At 38.3% G+C, this 22406-nt stretch overlaps 1 protein-coding gene across 2 annotated transcripts; it reads right to left on the minus strand.

The window, feature by feature from the left end:
• Window positions 1–46: 46 nt before the first annotated feature.
• On the minus strand, window positions 47–21677 carry TFRC (transferrin receptor). 2 transcript variants are annotated; one of them, XM_080918770.1, is made up of 19 exons: window positions 21615–21677; window positions 17298–17356; window positions 16160–16361; window positions 15563–15764; window positions 14164–14313; window positions 13880–13979; window positions 13028–13138; window positions 12469–12567; window positions 12031–12170; window positions 10788–10945; window positions 10007–10126; window positions 8777–8862; window positions 8491–8554; window positions 7512–7579; window positions 6695–6753; window positions 6472–6553; window positions 5608–5829; window positions 4075–4215; window positions 47–2707 (listed from the first exon to the last, which is right to left on the minus strand). In XM_080918770.1, exons 2-19 carry the CDS (start codon window positions 17331–17333, stop codon window positions 2465–2467), a joined length of 2283 nt encoding a protein of 760 aa, XP_080774896.1. In that variant the 5' UTR covers window positions 17334–17356; window positions 21615–21677; the 3' UTR covers window positions 47–2464. The 2 variants fall into 2 exon arrangements, with proteins under 2 accessions (XP_080774896.1, XP_080774897.1); XM_080918771.1 differs by lacking the exon at window positions 21615–21677 and adding an exon at window positions 21078–21139.
• Between the last annotated feature and the right edge of the window lie 729 nt (window positions 21678–22406).

Consider the following 22406-nt stretch of genomic DNA (forward strand, 5'->3'; position numbering starts at 1 on the left):
CTATGCCCAGTTTTGCTATGAAATGAGTCAGACAACTCAGTATACCCAAGTATTTTATTAAGTCAGGCAAGGAATCTTCACATTGTTATATACCGGCTGTATACATTTATAAGGGCATGTCAGCAAAGAAAGCTGAGTGTAGGTTGGCAAGTCTGAACCAAAATACATTCAAAAGCTAACACAGTAAAGGTCATGCAGAAGCTAGCAGTGGGTCATAAACAAAAGCTCCCTCTATTCTTATCCTCAAAACCTACGTTTTACCCAATACTACCTGATGAGTAACAAAGGTATCACTCAAACACTTTTTACCCAAGACTAAACCTTACCAACTTACTGCTTTGATTGGAAACTACCCTTATAGCAAAGGTTATTTTATAGAGACTTCTATGGCAAAATGCACACCCTTTATTCATGACTTGAAATCCCATTATGCATGGTGATACTTGTACAAGAGAAACATTGTGAAGACCGAAGGAAACAACTGTAGCAAAACAATTCAGTGAGGCTGAAAATCTGGTGGATGTAACTTGGGTGAGTGGTGCCAAGAACCCCAAGAGCCTAGTGATGTTCTCAGGTGACAGCTTTGAACTGCCCCCACGGCAAAACTGATCAGATGCATAATGATGGCTAACTAGTCTTTGATAATGTGATCTTGCTCATTTACATAATTCATAGCCATCATAATGATGGGCAGGTACATAAAGATCCTTTTGCAAGCTTTGTTTCCCAACACCCATTATTCTCTATTCTCTACCCTCCAAAAACCAGAAATGAACTCAAACTCCTAAGAACTACATTTAGGAAGTAGCATGCAAATAAAGGGAGACAGTTAGATCCCTTTGATCCAGCAAACATTACAATTATATGCTTCTATTCCATAAACCAGACAACAAAATACCCACATTTATAAAAAGGATCTTGGAAGTAATGATTTCATTGTACAGCAGTTGAATTTACCCACCAAATGCTCAATGACCACAAATGTTTTTGTAACTAAAACTAAGGAGCTACAAGAAGTTGGGAATTCATGTTAGATACTAACGATCTTCAAGCTTTGAAGATGTCATCGCATGAAGAAAATTATGGGAAACACTGTTCCCGATAATTACGTACACCCTTAGTGTAACATATGGAGATCACTGTCTCCGATATAGACACTGTGGTAGGCAAAAACTACCTTGTTCTTTATACATTATGGAAGACACTGCTCCCGATAATGTGAGTTAAGTTTGTGACAAAGGTACTGGAAATTTTGCAAAACTGAATTTGCGTTACATCTTGAATAAATTGAGCTGTAAATTTTTGTAGATATAAGTACAGCCATAGCCTTTAAATGACATTTAGCTTGGCCACAACTCACTGCACTTAGAACTATCATTTTTTCCCAACTCAATTAGGATTCTCTTCTTTAACCCAATCCTCTTTTAGCTCATCTTACGTTGTTTGGCTTGTGGCTTTCTTCTTTCTAAAGCCTGCAAGTGCTGACCATTAAGTGCAAAACTTCCAGTATCTGTGGGTCTCATTAGCAGATGCTGCTTTTATTAAAAGAAAACGACAGTATAACTGTCATAATTATGGAAGGCACTGCTTCCGATAATTATCTTCTATAAAAAAAAACACTATTTATAGTGAACTCTGTCACTGATAAATAAACAATAAATATCTCAGTGCCAAAATGATAGAAAGCTTTCCTGAAGACTAACACTTTGGCCAAGACTTGGCAGTGTATGCGGACAAACTGAGTCTAAAACTTGTTCAGAAAATGTTGGAAAAAGAAAAAACAAAAAATAAAAAACCCAAAGAACTAAAGACTACTGGGCAGATGCCAATGGAGAGAAAACTTGAAGTCTTTGGCTTCTGGTCTCATCATAAATAACACCAAGGTTAACCAGTAGGGGCCTATTCCTGTAAACAGACAAACTTCCTTTTATCCAGCAGAAGGACCTATTTCACCCTTGCTAAGAAGAAAACAAGTTCCCATCTCTTCTGAAAGTAACTGTCTAATTTAGGGAATGGAAACCAGCTAAGTCCTTAAGGGCACACAGCTCACTTGGAGAATACTAGTGAGGATCAGATGGGGATGGGAATCACACCCAGCCACACTCTGACCCCTGCATACACCATCTTCCTCCCACCTCAAGACAGTAGTTAATGCCCTCAGGACTTAAAACAATGTTCTTACAACTGGTCTTAACATTTTCATGACCATGAAGCAAAGAGGAAGTTATTACAAAGGACTCAAAATTCTAAAGGTAATAGAGAAGGTATCATGAACATGGAAAAGATTATCCACTGTAACTTTTAAGTGTAGGTCCAAATCTGCACTAAAAGCTGTTGCCTAAAGACATTAGATGATTGGGTTGAATTTTAACATTAGATTTTAGAACTCTAATGAAAATTTAGCACAAGCAGCTTAAGTCTAGAAACAGACTACCCTGCTCTTATTTAATTATGCATGTTACATTTAAAACTCATTGTCAATATTCCAAATGTCACCAGAGAGGGCATTTGCTACTCCCTGAATTGTCCAAGTAGCCAGGGCCAACTGGTTTCTGAAGAGTGTCTCATTAAAAGCACTAATATTTTTTTGACGAAGTTTCAAGTTTTCCACTAAAGCTGAGAGAGTGTGAGAGCCAGAGCCCCAGAAGATGTGTCGGAAAGGAGACTCTCTTGGAGATACATAGGGTGACAGGAAATGATACTCCACCTATAAAGTAAAGAAGAAACAACTTAGTGCTATGACTTTGTGACTGTCTTCTTTCAAAGTTAAAACCTCTCTGAATCAGACTACTGAGAACTCAGTTACATTATCATCTTCTAAGTCTGAGGCAAAATTTTAATCCCATTGTTTAAAAAAAAAGCAAATTAAATGATATTGGGATTTTTAAAAAAATAAATAAATAGGTTAAAAAAAAACAAGTATAGTCTTATCTTTAATTCCAGCACTGTTGAGACATAAGCAGGCAGATCTGTGAGCTCAGTGTGATCTACAGAGTACTGGAATAACATAGAGAGACGGGGACGGGGGCTAATGTCCGTTGTGTAAGCATACATGCCACTTAGTGCAGACACCTTTCTCTACTTTTACAAGGTTTCCCGGGATCTAATTTAGGCACCTGAGATTATATAGTTACTTTATCTGCTCAGTTGTCTTTTCATTTGTGTGTTTGGTTGTTTGTGACAAGTCTCATTTAAAGCCCCTGCTGATCTGGAATTTGCTATGTATGCCTCCAACTCAGATTTACTTGCCTCTGCCTCCAGTGCTGGGATTAAAGGTGCACACCACTACACCCAGTCTAATTAGCATATGGAAGTCTTAAATTTCACCCTAGGGCTGGAGATGGATAAGCAGTTTGATCCTCCAGTTCCCAGATAAAAGACACACAACTTTTACATTTATAATAAGCCTTAATCAGGGGCTGGAGAGATGGCTCAGGGGTTAAAAGCACTGACTGTTCTTCCAGAGGTCCACAGTTCAACTCTCAGCAACCACATGATGGTGCACAATGGGATTCGAAGCCCTCTTCTGGTGTGTCTGAAGACTGTATCAGTGTACTCATGTATATACAATAAATTTAAGAAAAAATTCTTCTAAAATACATGCTAATGTAGCTCAGTGCTAAGAGATTAAGAACCAACATTTGCTGCTCTTGAAGACCTACGTTTAGATGCCAGAATTCACATGGCAGCTTAAAAATGCTCTAACTGCAGCTCCTCGGTAACCAGGAAAGACTTCTTCAGGCTTTCTCCATATCAGGTACAAACAGATGCACATATGTACATGTAGGCAAAACATACATACACATAAGTATCTTAGGCACTCACTACTGAACTACCCAGTGCTGTTTCTGAATGTTTTTAAGTATAAAGCAATTAACACGAAATTAAAGGAAATAATGTCTTTTCTATTTCTAGGTTTGATAGTACACTGAGATCATGATATAAACCAAGGTCTGTATTCAGTTCCAAAGCAGCAAAGGATCATAGGCACTGTGCTAACCTACTTTTATATAAACAGGATCATTGCTAACTAAGTTTGCATGTCAGTTCTTTCTTTCCTAAGAGCAGACTTACTTTCATAATTCGATCATTGATTTCTCTCATGACAAATCTATTGGTTTTCTCAGCATTATGAAAATCAGTCGTTAGTCTAGAAGTAGCACGGAAGTAGTCTCCACGAGCAGAATACAGCCACTGTAGACTTAGACCCATATCCTGTCAAAGGTGAACATTAAATTGTTCATTAGATGTTATACTTTTCTTTTAAGTAAGGCAGGGTGTGGGGGTTGTCACATACTTGCTGCCCAGGGTTAGCTGGCAGCCACTAAGGTGGCCCAAGCTGGCCAAACCCATTTTCTAATCTCAAAAAGTCAGATGAGAACTTACTAATGTGAATTTTAAAAAAATACTGGACAAACGATTGACAGTAGGTCCCACAGTAGCTGGGCAAACGACAATGCTCATTAGGAAAAGGTGTTTGCCCACTATACCTGAAGAGTGCATTCCAACTGTCAGAACCAACACAGGAGGGAGACAGCTCCTTCACCATAATAAAACAAAACAAAACAAAACAACAACAACAAAAAAAACCCCAAAACAAAAAAGCCTGGTAAGTACGTCTCTTGCTACCCAAGCCAGATTCAACTTACTTAAGGACTACCCGGATCACAGATGACAGAAATACAGCTCTGCATTGGAAACACTGGATTCTGCCCTACACTTAAAATCCTAGGTGTCCAAAAACTTTACCACATAAATTGTGGGTTTAAGTCAAATTTCCTCCTAGAAAAGAATTCATGTGCTGACACTTCAGCAATAGGAGCCTCTTCAACTGTGAGGTACTGACCCCAAATATTTTTCTTAATAGTTCAGAGGGAAATGAGCTACACAGCATAGAAAAATGTATAGAAAAATGTAATTAGTATGTATACACAAGTGGATATCATTCAGCCACACACTCACTTGTAACAATTAAATGTCAGTAACAGCAAGACAAACACTATCAGATATGTCCAACTTTTTCTGAAAGGATGCCATATCTTTAAATACCTCATGTAGGTAAACCTGGCTTTAAACTCAGGATTCTCCTGCCTGCACATTCCAAGTACTAGGGGTACACATACACAACCACCATGCTCAACGTTTGATTGACACTGGGAAATGAAGTTGCACCTACAAAGTTTATTTTCAAGATGACATAGTTGAACTTAAGAAAGTACAGACACAAGTTTATCATTGTGTCAGGATGCATTCATAGGAATCCTTGGCCAAATAAATGTGGCTGTTGGGCCACAGCTGGATACACCTGCTACATGATCTCATTCATGTGCAATATAATAAAAGGCTGATCTAGCCAAGTACTGTAATACAATGTACACGAGAGGGTTAAAAAAAAAAAAGCAGAGAAGCTGCTGGATCTGGTGGAAGGCTGAGGCAGCTTATTGTTCCAAGTTCAAGGCCAGTCTGATTAACAGTAAGTCTCTGCCTCAAAACATACATATACAATTTCATACAAGTTGAGAGTAGAAATGACAAGTTACCAGAAAGTAACTAGGAAGGTTAAAAAGTGGAAGAGATCTAAATATAAGCTAAATAAAATGTGCTTACCCTGATATCTGCTCTGAACTGGTTCAGATCCTTCATAAATGACAGTAGTTTGCTATTATACATCTCATAGTCCAGGCTCAATTCAATATCATAGGTCAGTTTAATAATGAACTGACCAGCCACTTCTGCTGCTGTTCGGACCATTTTGTTGAGCTGAGGAACTTTCTGAATCAATAACTCATAGGTATCCAATTTAGTGCCCAAATAAGGGTAGTCCTCATCCTATAAGATAAGAAAAGGCTGTTATACTAGCTTGGTTTAGAGCAGGAACCCCACCTTCTAGGTTTACCATCAAGGTAATAAAACATGGTGGAAGGAACTGCCAGTTATCCTCAACCCCCCCACATACACAGGCCAAGCATGTACCTACATGCAGTTTAAAAAAACAAAACTATGATGTCCTTCAACCCACAGGCCCTGACACTTAGTTCTTAAGAAGGCCCAGTCACTTATCTATCCAGATGTTTCTGAATCTGACTTTCCAAACTGACCCAGTAATTCCCACCCTGGCTCCCCAATAATAACAATGCCAGAATCTCTCATTAACTCTGCTCTTTTCAACCTTTAGGGCTTCTCACTGATTTGTATAACAATGTGATCGTTGAAATGTTCTGTTTCAAGCACTTTAAACTTGTATGGCTAATGCTTAGAGGCCATTTCTTAACACCTAGAATACTTCAGTCGGTATTTAGAAGAGTACTGTTCAGTAGATATTAAATGGAGATATATCCCTGTACTACAAGAAGTTAAATCCAACTATTAAATTTATTCTACTGACATTTAAGCAAAAACTCACATGCTAATTAAGCTAATGTGGCTAGTCTGTTTTATAATAAAGACAATCTTTTAAGTCTTAAGTCTTACCTCACAAAAACAGAAAGAAACTGCTGGTATTCCAGAATATGCAAGAAAAGGGAATGCAGCATTGTCAAAAGAAAGCTTCTCACTGCAAAAGAAACAATCTTTACCAAGAATTCTAAAATACAGTCCTGCCGTGCCATACCCTCCTTATAACCAGGCAGAGCTAGCCACATGCAGGGTAGGATTACATCCATCTATTGCAATATGTTCACTTTTCTCAACTTACACTTTATTAATCCAATTGCTGTCTCGATAGAGAGTTTTTCCGTCAATTGGATGTTTTACCTGTATGTAAAATGAGAAATACACCATAAAAACTAATTTAGGCTAGTTTCTCTAAATATACTCAAGAATTGTGGATAGCCATCAGTCCCTTAGGAAAGGTGCTTGAGTCTTGTGACACTAGAATTCTTTTCAGCAATCGATGTCAGTCTTTCTGCTTTCTCCCTTGTGAGAAAGGCTTCTTTCTTAACTAACATCTTACAAGTCCATAAGCCTAATTTTTAAATCCTCACTAACCTACATAAATGTGCCTGTCTCCTTTCGGCTCACTTATTTGTAGACTGCCAGACTAACCATCAAGCAAACAACTAGTTTGAGACCAACTATGATCAACCTATAGATTCCCATTGGAATGACCATCTTTAGTGACTCAAACACACTGAAGGATTCAATATATTCCTTCCTCTTTAAAAACTGGTCATGTTTGCCTTTTCTAGTACGTATTTCCTCTGCTGTTATTTATTCAAGTCCTTCTGACCCGTCCTTCAGCATTTGATTTACAATCTCCCGAGTTCAGGCTCCACAGCAATGATCCAAATGATATAGCCCGAGAATTGTTCCTATGTTCTCACAGTTCAGTAGACAGGATCAATTATTAAGTCAAGAACAAGAAATCCCATAGAATTTACTTTCAATTCCTATTACTAGTTACTGTTAAGTGTTTTATTCTTTGACAAAAAAAAAAAAAAAAAAAAAAAGAAAGAAAAGAAAAGAAAAAAGAAAAAAAACAGGCACACAATTTTGTAACTAGATATACTCACATCCTGCATTATCTTCCCCATAAGTGTATATAATAGGGGGCTGGCAGAAACTTTGAAGTTGCTAGTACCTGTAAAATACAAATTATTTAACATTTCCCCCTTTCTAAGCAATTCATAAACAATTCTATAAAACTTCCTGACAAAGACTACCATACCAATCCCAGCACTCAGGAAGCAGAAGCAGGAAGGTTGTTTTTTAACAAAATCGCAATAGTTCAATTTTACCAAAAACTGTGTGGTGAAACCCTGCTACTACCTCAGAGAGGCAGAAAAAACACCCATCTGTCCTTCCTCCATAGCCAAGAAAGGTCAAAAAGAATACCTCCTTTCCCACACTATCTCAAAACCCCTCAATCGGAATGTCCCTCCTTCTCTTTCCTGTGCAGCTCTCTCTGTTCTGACTTCCTCTTTTTCCCAAGTTCACCTCTGTCAACTGGTTGCTTACTCTACCTTTTGACCTATATAAATGATTGCTTCATTTAATCATATTTACAATATTCAAGCAGAAAGCTCTGGGATTAAAGATGTGTGCTAGGGCTTAGCCAAACCACAACTAGGAAGAGGCTTTCCCCCCCCCAGTAAATAACAATCTTAAAACAAAGAAGGAACATACACTCCTTCCAAAAATTAAACTTAAAAACCAGAACTCTGATGTAGTGGTGCAGTGGTGCATGCCTTTAATTCCAGCACTCTGGAGGCAGAAGGTGAATCTTTGTAGCCTCATGAACAAATCAAGTTCCAGAACAAAGGTACACAAGAGAAACCTGCCTGAAAAGATCTGTGAAAAGCCTCACAATAATATCAATGTTGATTTTATTTAGGAATAACTTCTATAATTTGATGCATTAGTCTCAGCTATGGCCAATGTATACTACAAAATATAACAAGTGCTACTTTAGAGTCTGCTGTTCCCTCCCTATACAGTTGATCCCAATAAAAAAACAAAACAAAAACAACAACAAAAAACCCAAATGCTTACCAAGGACAACCTTATCCAGATTAATGTAAGTGAAAGCTTTTAAATGCAAAGATGAAAGGTACCCCTAGAAGAGAGGACACATTATTAATGTACTAACATTATTAATAATTAATTATTAATCTACTAACTAATACATTATTAATAAGCATGAACTTATCACACAGAAAGCTAGTGTTTGTTGGAAGGATCCACTTTGAAATCTAGATCCCATTGAGACATAAATCATGAAGGCAAAAATGGTATACAGTAAGGTAGCTTAACATCGAGGACTTAGACTATGTAATACCTCTAGCCACTCAGTGGCACCAATTGCTCCAAAGTCTCCTGCACTCCAGCTGGCAAAGATAATACTTCTGCTGGGTCTAAATCCATCTGGAAGACAAGAAATTAGTTTCATCTTGGGAGAGGTTACAAGCAGGTAGGTAACTAAGATCTTCAGAAACTCCTGGATTAATTGAATTCAAACACCTTTTCTTTTGAAGCTCTAGGTGAAATACTGAAGGAATAAAACAAAATTTTAAAAATAATCTTTGTAGAACAGCACCTGTATATAGCATTTTGAGTACACGGCAGGGTACCTTATTGTGGTTACTCCTTTACAACTTTATTTTCAGTCCCTTAATCTCTGGATAGTTGCTATTACACTGTTATGATGTATATCTTCTTTGAGAGCAATCTGCTTAGAAACTAGTCATTTAAAATATGGATTACTTACCTTATTCTGAGATAGAATCTATGTTGTCCAGGCTTGCTTTAAATTCACAAGCAATGGGCACCCCTACACCTGCCACCCTGCTTTAGGATTCCAAGTAGTTAACTACAAATGCCACTATGCTAGGCTATACCTATGTTTTAAGAAGTATTGGAGTACTTTGTGACAATTCCTTTAAGCAGTACATGTGCCACAGTCTACCAATTGCCCTGATTTTTCTACAACATATTTGGTCTAAAAGCATTACTTTAGGCCTCAATTAAAAGTACATTGTGTGTGCCAAGTACCTACCATGAGAAGTCTTAGAAGTAGAATTATAATAGTTGTTAGGTCTTGGAACATTATCTTTCTACACATGTTAAACTAAGAATATGATTTAGCTTAACACTAAATACTTCTTAGTTTTTTTCAAATTAGAATTGAAGACACTTCATGGAGAAAATTTCAAAGTCATGAGTTAGTGAAGATATTTTTGTTTTGTATTAAAAGAATCTTCCATAAAAGAATATAACACAGCAGGCAGTGGTGGTTCACATCTTTAATCCCAGTACTTGGGAAGCAGAGGCAGACAGATCTGAGTGAGTTCCAGGACAACCAGGACAGGACAGGAACGAGGAGGTGGAGGAGAGAAGAAAAAGAAAGGAGAGGGAGGAAGAATTTAAGATTTCTATGGCTATACCATTCCAAATGTGCCTGACCATATCTGATCAGAATATAAGATTACAGGTAAAACTGAACAAGACAGAACATAACAGAATGACAGAGTTCACAAATGTTTTAAGGTTAAAACTTTTCCTACTGTACCTTTTGAAATCATATCTGAGAATACTTGGGCAAGTTTCAACAGAAGACCTGTTCCCACACTGGACTTCGCAACACCAGGGCCCCAAGCATCTCTCTGGGCTCCTACTACAATGTAACGGTCTAAAAGAGAAAAGAATACACACCATCATAGTGTTTGTTTTTTGAAACAAGGCCTTACCAAGTAGCAGATGGCATCCACCTCAGGATCTACCACCTAGGCATCCTAACACTTGGATTATGTCCTAACACTTGGATTATGGGTAGGCTACATACCAAGTCTAGCTTTTTGTCAGATGATGCACCCTATACACTAATCTACTGCATACTAGTTATACTGTTTTAATGCTATAGATAGAACTGGTATGTGATCCTGTAAGAAAACTACTTATCTAAGCAACAAAAAAGTTTTCAAAAGCTAATACCACACAGCCTTGTTATTTTCCAATATATTTAATTCTCATTAATTCACTTTATACGGGGAGACCACTCAGTGGATAAAGGTGTTCGCTGCAAGGTCTTGCAAAAAAATTTAGATCCAACATCCACCTGGACAAAATCCCTGCAATCTGTTCATTGACTGACCTCATGTTAAATTTTAAATGATTACAGGAAGATATTTAGCCTTTCCATATACTTACACATACATACAAAGATCATACTAAGGCAAACAAGACTTAGCAGTTCATGCCAAGGTAGCTTCCCTTCTTCCTGTTTCCTGCACTAGACCTATCTACAGTAAGCAAAACAGTAAGACAAAAAACACACAAAGCAGGGTTTTTACCTGGTTCCTCATAACCTTTAATAACTCCAAAAATGTTAAGTATTCTTGTTTCTTTCAGTACGTTGTTCACAGTCAGGGTCACATTTTTATTCTGTGAGAGTTCCAGCCTACATGATGAATCTACGTTCCAACTAGAAGGACAGCTTTTTTCCATGGCTCTAGAAATAGAAAGGTAATAGCATTTTGAGCTAGTATTTTTTCCTCTGGTTTATAATTTCGGAGACAGGTGCTAGGTAGCACAAGTAGTTAGAATCTCCTACTGACTGACACGCTTCTTAGTAAAAGTCACCCAGTGCTTCACAAAATCCGCACATAGATGTTCTTTATTTGTGACTATTCATTAATACATATTCTAGTTTTTCAACTAGAGCAGAGGGCTTAGAATAACTTTGTTACAATAAACAAATGCTTAAAAATAGCTTTAAATTAGATCATTTTTCCTTTCTTTTTTGTTTTTGTTTTAATACAGGGTTTTTCTATGTAGCTACAGTTGTCCTGAACTCACTCTGTAGACCAGACTGGCTTCAAGATCTCCAGCTTCCTCTGCCTCAAGTGTTGGGATTGAAGTTTTAAATTCGACAATCTTATAATGAGGGCTAAAGAAGATAAAATTTAATAATACACTTTTTCTCAAAAATATCTCACAGCCCTGGCTGGCCAGGAACTTGCTATTTGACTGGCCTTGAGCTCAGTTATCAACTTGCTTTGGCACCCTGAGTACTGTGACTAAAAGAATGTACCACCATACCTAGCTCAGGCACTTATACAAGACAAAGGACAAAAAGAATGAATAATTATCACCAAAGCAACTGTTAATGGTCACTAGGATGATTTTGTGCTGCCAAATAAATAAATAAATAAATAAATAAATAAATAAATAAATCAACATTTGGAACTGATAGTTATTACACCATTAGATGTCAGTTCAATAAGAATTCCAACATATTTTACAGTAACAGAATGGATTGTCAAAGGAAATCAAGTGTTTCACCACAGAAGTATTCAAAACAAAAGCTCTACAGTAAGAGTTCACTGAATAATCAAGGTTACAAGTCCCTATCAAGATCACTTTTTTTATAGAAGTTTTATTAAAAAAAAAAAAAAAGTTAGCAACTACTCCAAAAAAATCTCCAAATGTGTACATTGTAGCCAACTGTTATTTTTATTAAATAAACTTAGGTTTTTTTTTCCCTTGCATAATCACAACCTCACCATGTAAGAGCTTTTTAAGACACTAACTTACCTAAATAGCTTTTCTGCAGCAAATCTTGAGATGGTTTGCACAGGTATATTAGGCAATCCTGATGACTGAGAGGGTGGGAACTGAGTGTGGTTGAAAGAAGGAAAGCCAGGTGTATATGGATCACCAGTTCCTAGATGAGCCTAGTAAACAGTGATATGTTAGTCATCAGTTCTATCCAGCACTTACTCAAAAAGTTGCCTATAAGATTTAGATACGGTTTGAGGCTATAACTCAAACTATTTAGCAACCTAAAGACCTAAAGTCTAACCATTTCTATAAAGTGAAGCTTAAAAAAATAAAATTAGTGCATCCAAAAATTTTGATTTGAGGTACTATTAATAAAGCACTCTCAGCAACTACCTTCTTACTTCCCGCTAAATGTCTCCTGAAAGAATTTAAGAACATCTAGAGAAACCATTCACTGAAATGAGAACTCACATGTCCAAAGAGCTGAAGGTTTGCATCAACAATGGGAAATTTATTCTTGTCCATGTATATAAGGACACCAATTGCATTAAAGCTTTGGGCATTTGCAACCTAAAATTAAGACCACAAAAAATACAGGATATGAAAATCAGTTCATACAAAATAAAAACAACAAACTACAAAGAAATCTTCCCCAGAAAAGAGCACACCAATTAATTACAAAATACCAAATGGTCAGCCCTGAAAACATACATTTACATATTTAGACACACACACAACAAAAATAAAATTGTAAATTCAGTAGTAAGGAAAGGCATACAGGGCTGGAGAGATGGCTCAGCTGTTAAGAACACTGACTGCTCTTCCAGAGGTCCTGAGTTTAATTCTTAGCAACTATTGTAATAAAATCTGATGTGTCTGAAGACAGCTACAGTGTACTCATATACATTAAAAAATATTAAAAAAAAAAAAAAGGCATACAGGTATGTTTGAAAGAACAGGAAGAAGGAAAGAAAAGTTACAATATAATCTATAAAAATAAGATAAATTATTTTTAATAATCCATCCTCACCTTTTCTGCAAAAGTAATTTCCCCTGCTCTAACAATCACTACAGATCCATTCACAGAATTTAATTCTTCAAAGTCCTTTTTAGTGCCAAAATTAGCATGGACCAATTTACCCTAGAATAAAGACATCAGGATTAATGAGGATCATTGCATCAAAGCTGCTAACCATCAGACTGAGCAAGCACGGGGACCCCAGTGAAGATGCTGGAGGGTGGAGGGTGGGGAGTGAAGGAGCTGAAGGGGGTTGCGGCCTCATGGGTAGAACACTGTTGACCAACCAAATCCTCCACAGCTCCCATGACCTAGAACACCAATCATTGAGCACGCATTGAGAGGCCCATGGCTCCAGTTGCATATGCAGCAGAGAATAGCAGTGTCTGGCATCACTTTGTTCCAGGAAGGGCGTGTTTTCACAATGTAGAGGAAGCCAAGGCACTGAGGTAGAGAGGGTGATTGGGAGCTAGAACACCTTTGTGAAGACAAGTAGAGGGGAAGGGGAGGTAGGGAGTGGGGTGGGCAAAGGGGATAACATTTCAAATGTAAATACAAAGAGTATTTGATTTAAAAAAAAAAGAAAGAAAGAAAAGACCTAAATTGAGGAAAAGTCCCTTGTTGGCATGGCTGTAGGGCATTCTTGTGATCTGTGACTGATATGGAGATTTAAAGGCTTTCAGATGGAAGAGCAATGCAGTGGGTCTTGATTTAGGGTCTTACAAAACAAAACTAAGACCTTAAAATTCATTGTAAGGTAATAGTGGAAGTCCAAGAATAAGAACCTCATAACCAGTTAGTTTATGCCTGGATATCTAATTGCCTCAGTTGAGACACTGGAAGTGAATTCACTATTATACTTACAGTAACTTTTGCTGCTTTACTAAATGCGACATAACCCTCAGGAGACTCCACTGGGTCAATGTCATCATCTGAATTTATGGCCACCAAGTTTTGAGTAGCACTAAAAAATAAAGTTAAAGTCATTCTTGAAGAAAAATCCAAGTTAGGATACATAGCATTTGACTTGCATTGATTAGCTTTAAAGTGATCTCTAAATTTTAACCTTGATTTTCATTTTGAAAAGTCTCATCTACGACCACCTCATCGCAGGTACCTCTATGAAACAAGCTACTATTTCAACATACCTGCCTTTCACTTGAATCTTCACATAATGCTCATCACGCCAGACTTTGCTGAATTTAAATTCCCGGAACTTATTTTCAATATAATAGGCAAGAGTTTCATCTTTTGGAGATCCAGCTTCACGAGGAGTATATGTATTCTGACTCAGCTGCCTGAAGAATAAAAGTCATTTGTTTGAGACAAGGTTTCTGTGTAGCCCTGGCTGTCCTGGAACTTGCTCTATAGACCAGGATGGTCTAGTCAGAGATCTTGCCTCTGCCTCCCAATGAGTGTTTGGATTGAAGGTGTGCACCACCATCAGCCAACTTAAAAAAAAAAAAAAAAACTGCATTAAAATGTCTGTTTAGAGCTGAAGAGATGGCTCAGTGGTTAAGAGCACCGACTGCTCTTCCAGAGGTCCTGAGTTCAAATCCCAGCAACTACATGGCAGCTCACAACCATCTGTAATGGGACCTGATGCCCTCTTCTGGTGTGTCTGAAGACAGGAACAGTGTACCCACATAAATAAATCTTTAAGATCCTTTCTGGCTCATAAAGCATGATGATTGAGCGTTCATGCCGTTGCATGACATATGCTGTTCACTAAACCTTGTTATGACATGGGCACATTATCCATCTGACGTGAAAAGAAAAAAAAAAAAAAAAAATCAAAGAAAACAAAACAAAGGTCTATTTTAAATAAATATTTACTACTTCAAGGATCAAGCAAATTGTTTTAAATACATTACCCTTCAAAGTCAAGATAAATGAAACAGAACTAAAAATTGCTGGATTAACCAGTTACAGAAGGAAATAAAATGTGCCACTGCCTTAAGTAACTTCAAAGTTACCTTAAAAAAAAAAAATCTATTTACCATGAAGATTCTTTAAAAGCCTTACCCTTATATATCTGTGTAAGAGTTTTAGGGGAATGAGATAAACAGCTACGTCTAGATCTGAAGAAGCAAGATCAAACACTAATACCCAGGAAGTACTGCACTGGCACACATCAATACAAATCAAGAAAATCTTTAAAGGCTGTAATGGCTCTGTGGGTTGTAACACTTTGTCTTGTAGAAGAACCACTTTGGATTCCAGCATCCACATGTTAGCTCACAATCATCCATAAGGCCTCTGTAGGCACCAGGCTACACTCATAATATATAAAACTTAAACCTAAGTTTTAATTTAAAGAAAATTTAAAAGGAAACACTAGAACAGAAGAAAATCTGACATCCCACAGTAAACTAACTACTGACAAAATGATTCTGGAGAAAAAGGAAACTCTTCAGATAAGTCCTAATTTCCTGTCAGCATAGTTCCACATTGTCAGGAGGACCCTCTGAAAGCTGTTCAAAAGTCTCCCTACCTCCAACAAGAACTGTTTACACATCAGGATTGAACTTGAGAAGTTGAGCTTACTTGATGGTGTCAGTGAAGTCTATGGAATTCAATCTCTCTGACAACAGTGTTTTGAGGTCTGCCCAAAATAAGTAAGAGGATTTAGGAACATCTTCTGTTTCGATGTTTTCCGACTTGTCTGTCTCCTCTGTTTCAGCCAGTTCCCCACACTTGTCTCTTTGTTCTACACGCTTACAATAGCCCAGGTAGCCGATCATGAATCCTAAAAACAGGAAGAAGTTTTAGAGCTAAACTTACAGAATTCATTTAACTTCTCCCTGAAAACTTTTAAACTCTAAGGATCTAAAAGAAAATTATGAATCTTAATTTACTGGAATTTAAATTACCACAATAAGTCACATTTTACAGTGACTTCTTTAATATATAGGTACACATCTTGTCTAAATAGAAACTTTCCAAATGTCCTGTGCATACTTCTAATAAAACATGCTTATTTAAATGTTTCCCTCCTTGCAGGACTTAATTTGATGGCAGGTAAAGAATCCCAGTGTCTAAGCATAGTTCCATATAGAAGTACAAAGTACCTCTTCACCTGGATAAGAGTTCTAAGAACTAGTTAGTTATAAGAAATCCTTTAGACTGGCCATTAATTCTTACCAATCAAGAAAAAGATGACTACTGCAATAGTGGCATAGCAGACTCTTCCATTACACCTTTTGGGTTTTCTGACACTAGCCTTCATGTTACTGTCAGCATTTTCTTCTTCATCTGCAGCCAGTTTCATCTCCACATGACTGTTGTCTCCATCTACTTGCCGAGCAAGGCTAAACCGGGTGTATGACAATGGTTCCCCACCAAACTGATATTTTAAAGAGAAAAGAGATATAAACATTAAGACATTACAGTAGCTATGTTGTAATTATATTATATGCATAATACTATGATATACATTCATATACGGTTACACTTTCTGATACTTTTCTCTGTGCCCAGCTGTGTCAATAGCACATAAAGGTTAACTAACGGCCGGCCTTTCTAGAGTTTCTACTTTGTTTTCTATAACATATTTTTATAATTTTTTTAAAGAGATAGGTTTATCTCACCATATTGCTCAGACTGGTCCTGACTCCTGACTCAGCCTCTAGTGTAGCTTGAACCACTGGTACACATTTTAATTTTACCTTGTTATATAACCTTTCCAAAAGAGCCAAAGCTATCTTATTCTCCATAAGTATTTCTCATAATTAATGTTTTTAAGATTCATTTACTTTTTAAAAGATTTATATATATGAGTACATTGTGATTTATGTTTTAACGTATAAGTACACTGTACCTTTTAGAAATATTTATTTGCTTTTATGTATGAGTACACTGTGGCTGTCTTCAGACACACAAGAGGGAAATAGATCCTATTACAAATGCTTGTGAGCCACCATGTGGTTACTGGGAATCGAACATTGGACCTCTGGAAGAGCAGGCAATGCTCTTAACCTCTAAGCCATCACTTTAGCACCATAATTAATCTTAATTGAAACTAAACATATTTTGGGGAGGGGTGTTGTAATATCTGCCTACAATCTCCATAGGAAAAAAGAAAGCTTGAGTTCAAGGTTAACCTGAGGCAATGTAGAAAGACCTTGTCTCAAAGAAAAACCTAGTACATCTTTTATGGGATCTGTTTTGCCTTAATACCATTAGTTAAAGAAAAAAAAAAGGCTGGTAAAAATTTGGGGTACCATCTTGTGTTTACTGGGTGAATTCATGTTTTCTGTTTGTTGAGATGAAAGTACCTTACCAAGTTAGAAAGTGCTGATCTGGCTTGATCCATCATTCTCAGCTGCTGCAGGGAAGCACCTAATATTAGAACAGAATACGATGAAATAGAGATCACTGTATTAGATTACTGAGGGTTTACCATGGGATGTTCATTATAATACGGCAAACTTACTCCTAAATGCAGTCACCTTTCTAGCAAAGCTGTGTTTTCTTGAACTAGAATCTCACTAAGAAGTTCTGGCTGGCCATGAACTGAGATCCCACTGTGTTAACTTCCTAGCACTGAGAACACTATCGTAACCTGTCTCCCAGACATTAACTGATAACCAGTTTAGTATGATCCTTGACTGGATGCTGAATTGAGGTGGGATAGCATTGGGAAAGAAACAAAAAAATAAACCTGAACCTTGAGACAGAGATATCTGAACATAGATAATGCTATTCTGTGTTAGATTCTGAGTGTGATAATTTGTTCTTAGATTAAAAGCTGAATTAAGAATCATGATATCTGAGCAGTGATGGTGATACCTTTCATTCTAGCACTTGGGAGGCAGGCAATTCTGAAGCTAGCCAGCTAGAGCTATAAAACAAATAAAAACCAAACCAAACCAAACCCCAAAGCATAGAGAAATCTAATTAGGATAGTATCACTATTAAGTGTCTAATTGAAAGACAAACTATGGGGTGGTGAGCCCTTTCAGTTTTAAGTTGCCCAAACTGGTCATGTTCATTCTGCCCCTTTCCTCCCAAGTACTAGAACGGAACTGCAAGCAGGCGGGAACCATGCTGCCCAAATAAATCCTTGAGAGGGACTAATTCAAAGACAACAAGCCATCCAGAAACTAGGAGCATTAGGACTGTTATTCTACAGAACAGTCAGGTCTGGCAACACTAGCTTTATCACAGCACTTGGCAGGAAGAAGGACTGTTAGTTCTAAGTCTATTCATGAGTATTTTTTAATCCCCCTGCTTTAATGATTAAACACAATCTCTTGTCCCTTCTGTTACAGTTTATCACTACCACTGCTCCAGAAACAGACCCAATCGCTAGAGCCAGAACTAGAAGGCCCCACCCTGTGCCAATTTTAATCTTATTCTAAGAAAAAAAAAAACAGCTTACACTTGAAATAGCTGAATAGTCTTAAATAGCTATTCCTAAAATATGTTAGTTTCCCAAACTAGTCTCAAGTTGATATAATGATTAATAATTAATAATATTAACGAATTATTAATAAAATAATGACTGAACAATTTTGAGCCTAAACAGGCTGCTGGTATTTATTTGGCTCTACAACCCAATTACACATCTTTTCCTGAGAAACAAGTATTTCTATTTTAATCCATGGAACCAAAATTAAGAATAAAAACCAATTCAGAGCTGGGCAGTGATGGCACATGCCTTTAATTCCAACACTTAGGCAGGTGGATCTGAGTTTGAATTCAGCTTAGTCTAGAGCTAGTTCAAGGACAGTCATGACTACACAGAGAACCCTGTATAGATGGCAAATAAAAAGTTATGACTTATAGTAGTTCTAAAATAGCCAAAGTGCCAGACCTAGTGACACATGCCTTTAATCCCAGCACCTGGGAAGCAGAGGATTTGTGTTCAAGGTCAACCTGGTCTACACAGTAATAACCTGTCAATAAAATAAATCGTTATTCTGTCTTACTTAACTGACACATTTTAAATCTCACATAAAGCAACATAACTATTTATATAGCTCTTTGAATTTTCTTCCAAGTTAAATTGTCAAATCTATACAAGCCTGACAGAGACATATCGGATATCAGTCTAACTGGTAGCTGATAATGGGCTACATCTAACAATTCTCATTTGGCTTATAATCCCAAGATGTCACCAATTCGAACAATCTTTGACCAGAGAAAGTTAATTTTGATTTCTCACATTTACTTATATCTTTGATGATAACATTAGGAAAACTATTCAATTCTAATAAAAATTAAGATAAAAAGGATAAAAAGGCAACAACAGTTCATATGCTCTATGATCTTAACTTTGAGCTGAAGATAAACAATGATACTAGCCAGACTTCACATTAAAAAATAAGCCATGCAATGATTCTGACAAGCACATTTCATTAGCTAACAGGTCACTTTCAAGTCCTGAGTTCACACCGAAGTTCCTCTGACTGAGCGCCCCATCTAGTTCTTCAAAATTAGTATTTTGCCCTGGTTTTTACAAGTCTTCCTGTTCTTAAGTCCTACTTCTTTACTACTACAGTCTTAGTTCACAGACCACCTATGAGATCTTTGACTTCTCTTTTAATCTTAATTCAGAATATTAAGTGGCAATTATAAGAAGCAAAGTTATTGTATTCCAATATGTTGCTAGGCAGTAGTGCCATAGGCCTTTAATCCTAGCTCTCAGGAGGCAATGGCAGACAGATCTCTGAGTTCAAGACCAACCTGGTGTCCAGAGGGAGTTCCAGGATACACAAGGCTACAGAGCTGTCTTGAGAAAAAAAAAAAAAGACCCCTTTCTTTCCCTGAAAAAGTATTCCATCCTGAAATATACCTAATGTTCATGAGCTTGAACAAAAACAAAACAGAAGCCCAACCCACTTTAGATAAAATTTATGACTGTATATACTTAGAATGAATGACTTGTTGAGATGTTTTAAAGACAAGTTCGTATTCTTCAGCCCTAACTGACCTCAAACTGATCTACCTGCCTCTCTGCCTTGCCCCAGTGCTGAGATCAAAGGTTTGTGGCACCATGCCCAACGGTTAAGATCTTAGAAAGAACCTAACTTTGCTGGGTGTGGTTGCACATGCTTTTAATTCTATCACTATCCAAGCAGAAGCAGGTGTATCTGAGCTCAAGGCTACTCATGGATTCATAGTGGGGACCTTCTTTGGGAAATTGAAAAAGCAAGAGGAAAAACAGGTACCAGGCTTTCAGTTCCATACAGTTTTCTGAAAAGCAACCCAAAGGTCACTAAAGTTTATTTTGTATAGCATTCATCTGGGAGAGAAGGAAAACGCCTACACACAATAGGCCCAAGGCCAGAGGTTCTTTTAAGTAACTTTCAATGTAGTCTAATTCAAAATTAACCCAGAACCCCCACCCATTATATAAAAAGCACATTACCACAAGAATAGAACTACTTAGCCTTAGGGTGGAGCTAGGCAGACAGATCTATCCAGTCAACACAGGCTAGGTTCATAGCGACCATTCCTTTACAACATCCCCTTTCAAAGTAAAAGTATTATGCTATATATAACCCTTTGAAAAAAAAAAAAAACAGCTGATATCGGATTCCAGTATACTGCAGTTTGTTATAATCCATAACAGAAAACAAATGCAGGAGGACCCACACAAGCTAAATCCCATTTTCCTTGTAGATAAGGTCCTGAATCAGCTTAAATGTCTTTGTCATAGAGGTCATATTTCCCAGCTCAGAGCCAACTGCATTAGCCAGCTAGTGTTCCAAACTCACCTAATCTTAGAATAAAGGTATCAGGTAGCCAAGAATTTCTGTAACACAAACATTTCCCATTTCAATCCTATTTTTCGAAAAATAACAAAGAAACTGAACAGCAGTCCAGCCCGGTTGTCTGTGTAAGCATTAAGAGATCATTTCATTTTAAGCACGGGACAAAGAGTGTTAACTGAAAGTTTGCAAACAGATTTTTTACCCTCAAACACCATTTCAGAGAGCTGTCCAACACCATGAGCACGCTGTTTTCTAAAGCTAGTTCTAAATAGTACTTACAAAAAGGTCGTATTTCTATGTTCTCCTATCTTGGGGGATGCTAGCGACAGTCTTAGTATTACCTGCAGCGTTCAGACCTATTCTGTCCTGGAAAAATTAGATTTCACACGCTGGGCCAAGAGGCAGTCTGGCAAAAAGGACCAGGTGGTACCGAAGTTCCAACGTGGGATTCTTGGAAACTCCCCCTAAATGTCCATGACATTAGTAGTCGAGTAGAAAACAGCTTTGTCCTTTTCAGCTGTGACGCCCTCCTGCGAGGGGCCCCAAGGTCACCCACGTACCCCGACAGCCGTTCCCTGGGGCGACTTCCTCCAGCCGTCACCACGTGTTCCTGGCGGAACAAGCCTGCGCCTCAGCGTGGTGACTCTCGAACCCGCGGCCTAGGACCGGCCTGCGAAGGCCCGGAGGACCCGAGGGGCACAGGGTACTGTGGCTTCCCACCCACCCCGCTGCACCTGCCACCCGCGCTCCGCAACCCGGGCTCCGCAACACCCCGCTGCCTTCCCCGCCCGCCCCACGGCGGCCCTGGCCTCTCGCTCAAGCCAGTCCGCCACCCGAGGAACACGATGGGCCGTGCCACTGACAGGCGAGTCACTCACTCTGAAGCACCTCCTCAGTCCGCAATGCAGCAGCCCGCGCTCCACACGCCTTCTGAAGACAGCGCTGCCTCGGACCCTAAGCTTATAGGCCGGCCCCGCCCCCGGCCGGCCCTCTTGACTTACGTCACTTCCTGCAGCACGTACACCTACCGAGGTGCTGTAACTAGACCGCTGGAGGCGAGATGCGCGCGCAGCTAGAGCGTGCGCGGAGTAGGAGAGAAAAGGCGCCAAGGCGGCAGGTGTCGGGAGAACGCCTGCGATTGGCTGTGGCTTTCTTTTTCCACCGCTCCCCTCCCCCGCGGTGTCTTTGTATTTGGCCCGTCGCCCTCCTCCTAACCTTGACTGACACCCCAAAGCTACGGTGCAAGTTCCGAAGTATCAGCCTTTAACTCTAAAATCATCCTGCTTGCAAGCTTAGGTCCCCGCTAAAACCATATCGTAAAGACAAGTTTCTGCAGCCCCAGAAATGCTTTAAAAAGGAAAAACTGTAAAGCAAAACTGCAAATCTCTTTTTAAAAAGATTTTAACAAGCAGCGCTTGAGCCTGTGGAAGGGAAAATAAAAACCAAAGACTTACCAGAGCGATAAAGTTGCAGATTAACTTGCTTGTTTACCGCCATTATTGCTTTTAGAGGGTTGTTAACAAAGCATAGCAAATAAAAGGATTATATTAAAACTGCAAACATTCACACCCTTTTCTTCCTATCTGTGCTTCAACGAGCAGTCTGAGGTAAGTTTACAAATAACTACAAAGAGAGTGATCTTAGACCACAATAGGATTACAGATAACACA

This window comes from Micromys minutus (assembly GCF_963924665.1).
Source record: "Micromys minutus genome assembly, chromosome: 7".
In the NCBI taxonomy this organism is placed as follows: Eukaryota; Metazoa; Chordata; class Mammalia; order Rodentia; family Muridae; genus Micromys; species Micromys minutus.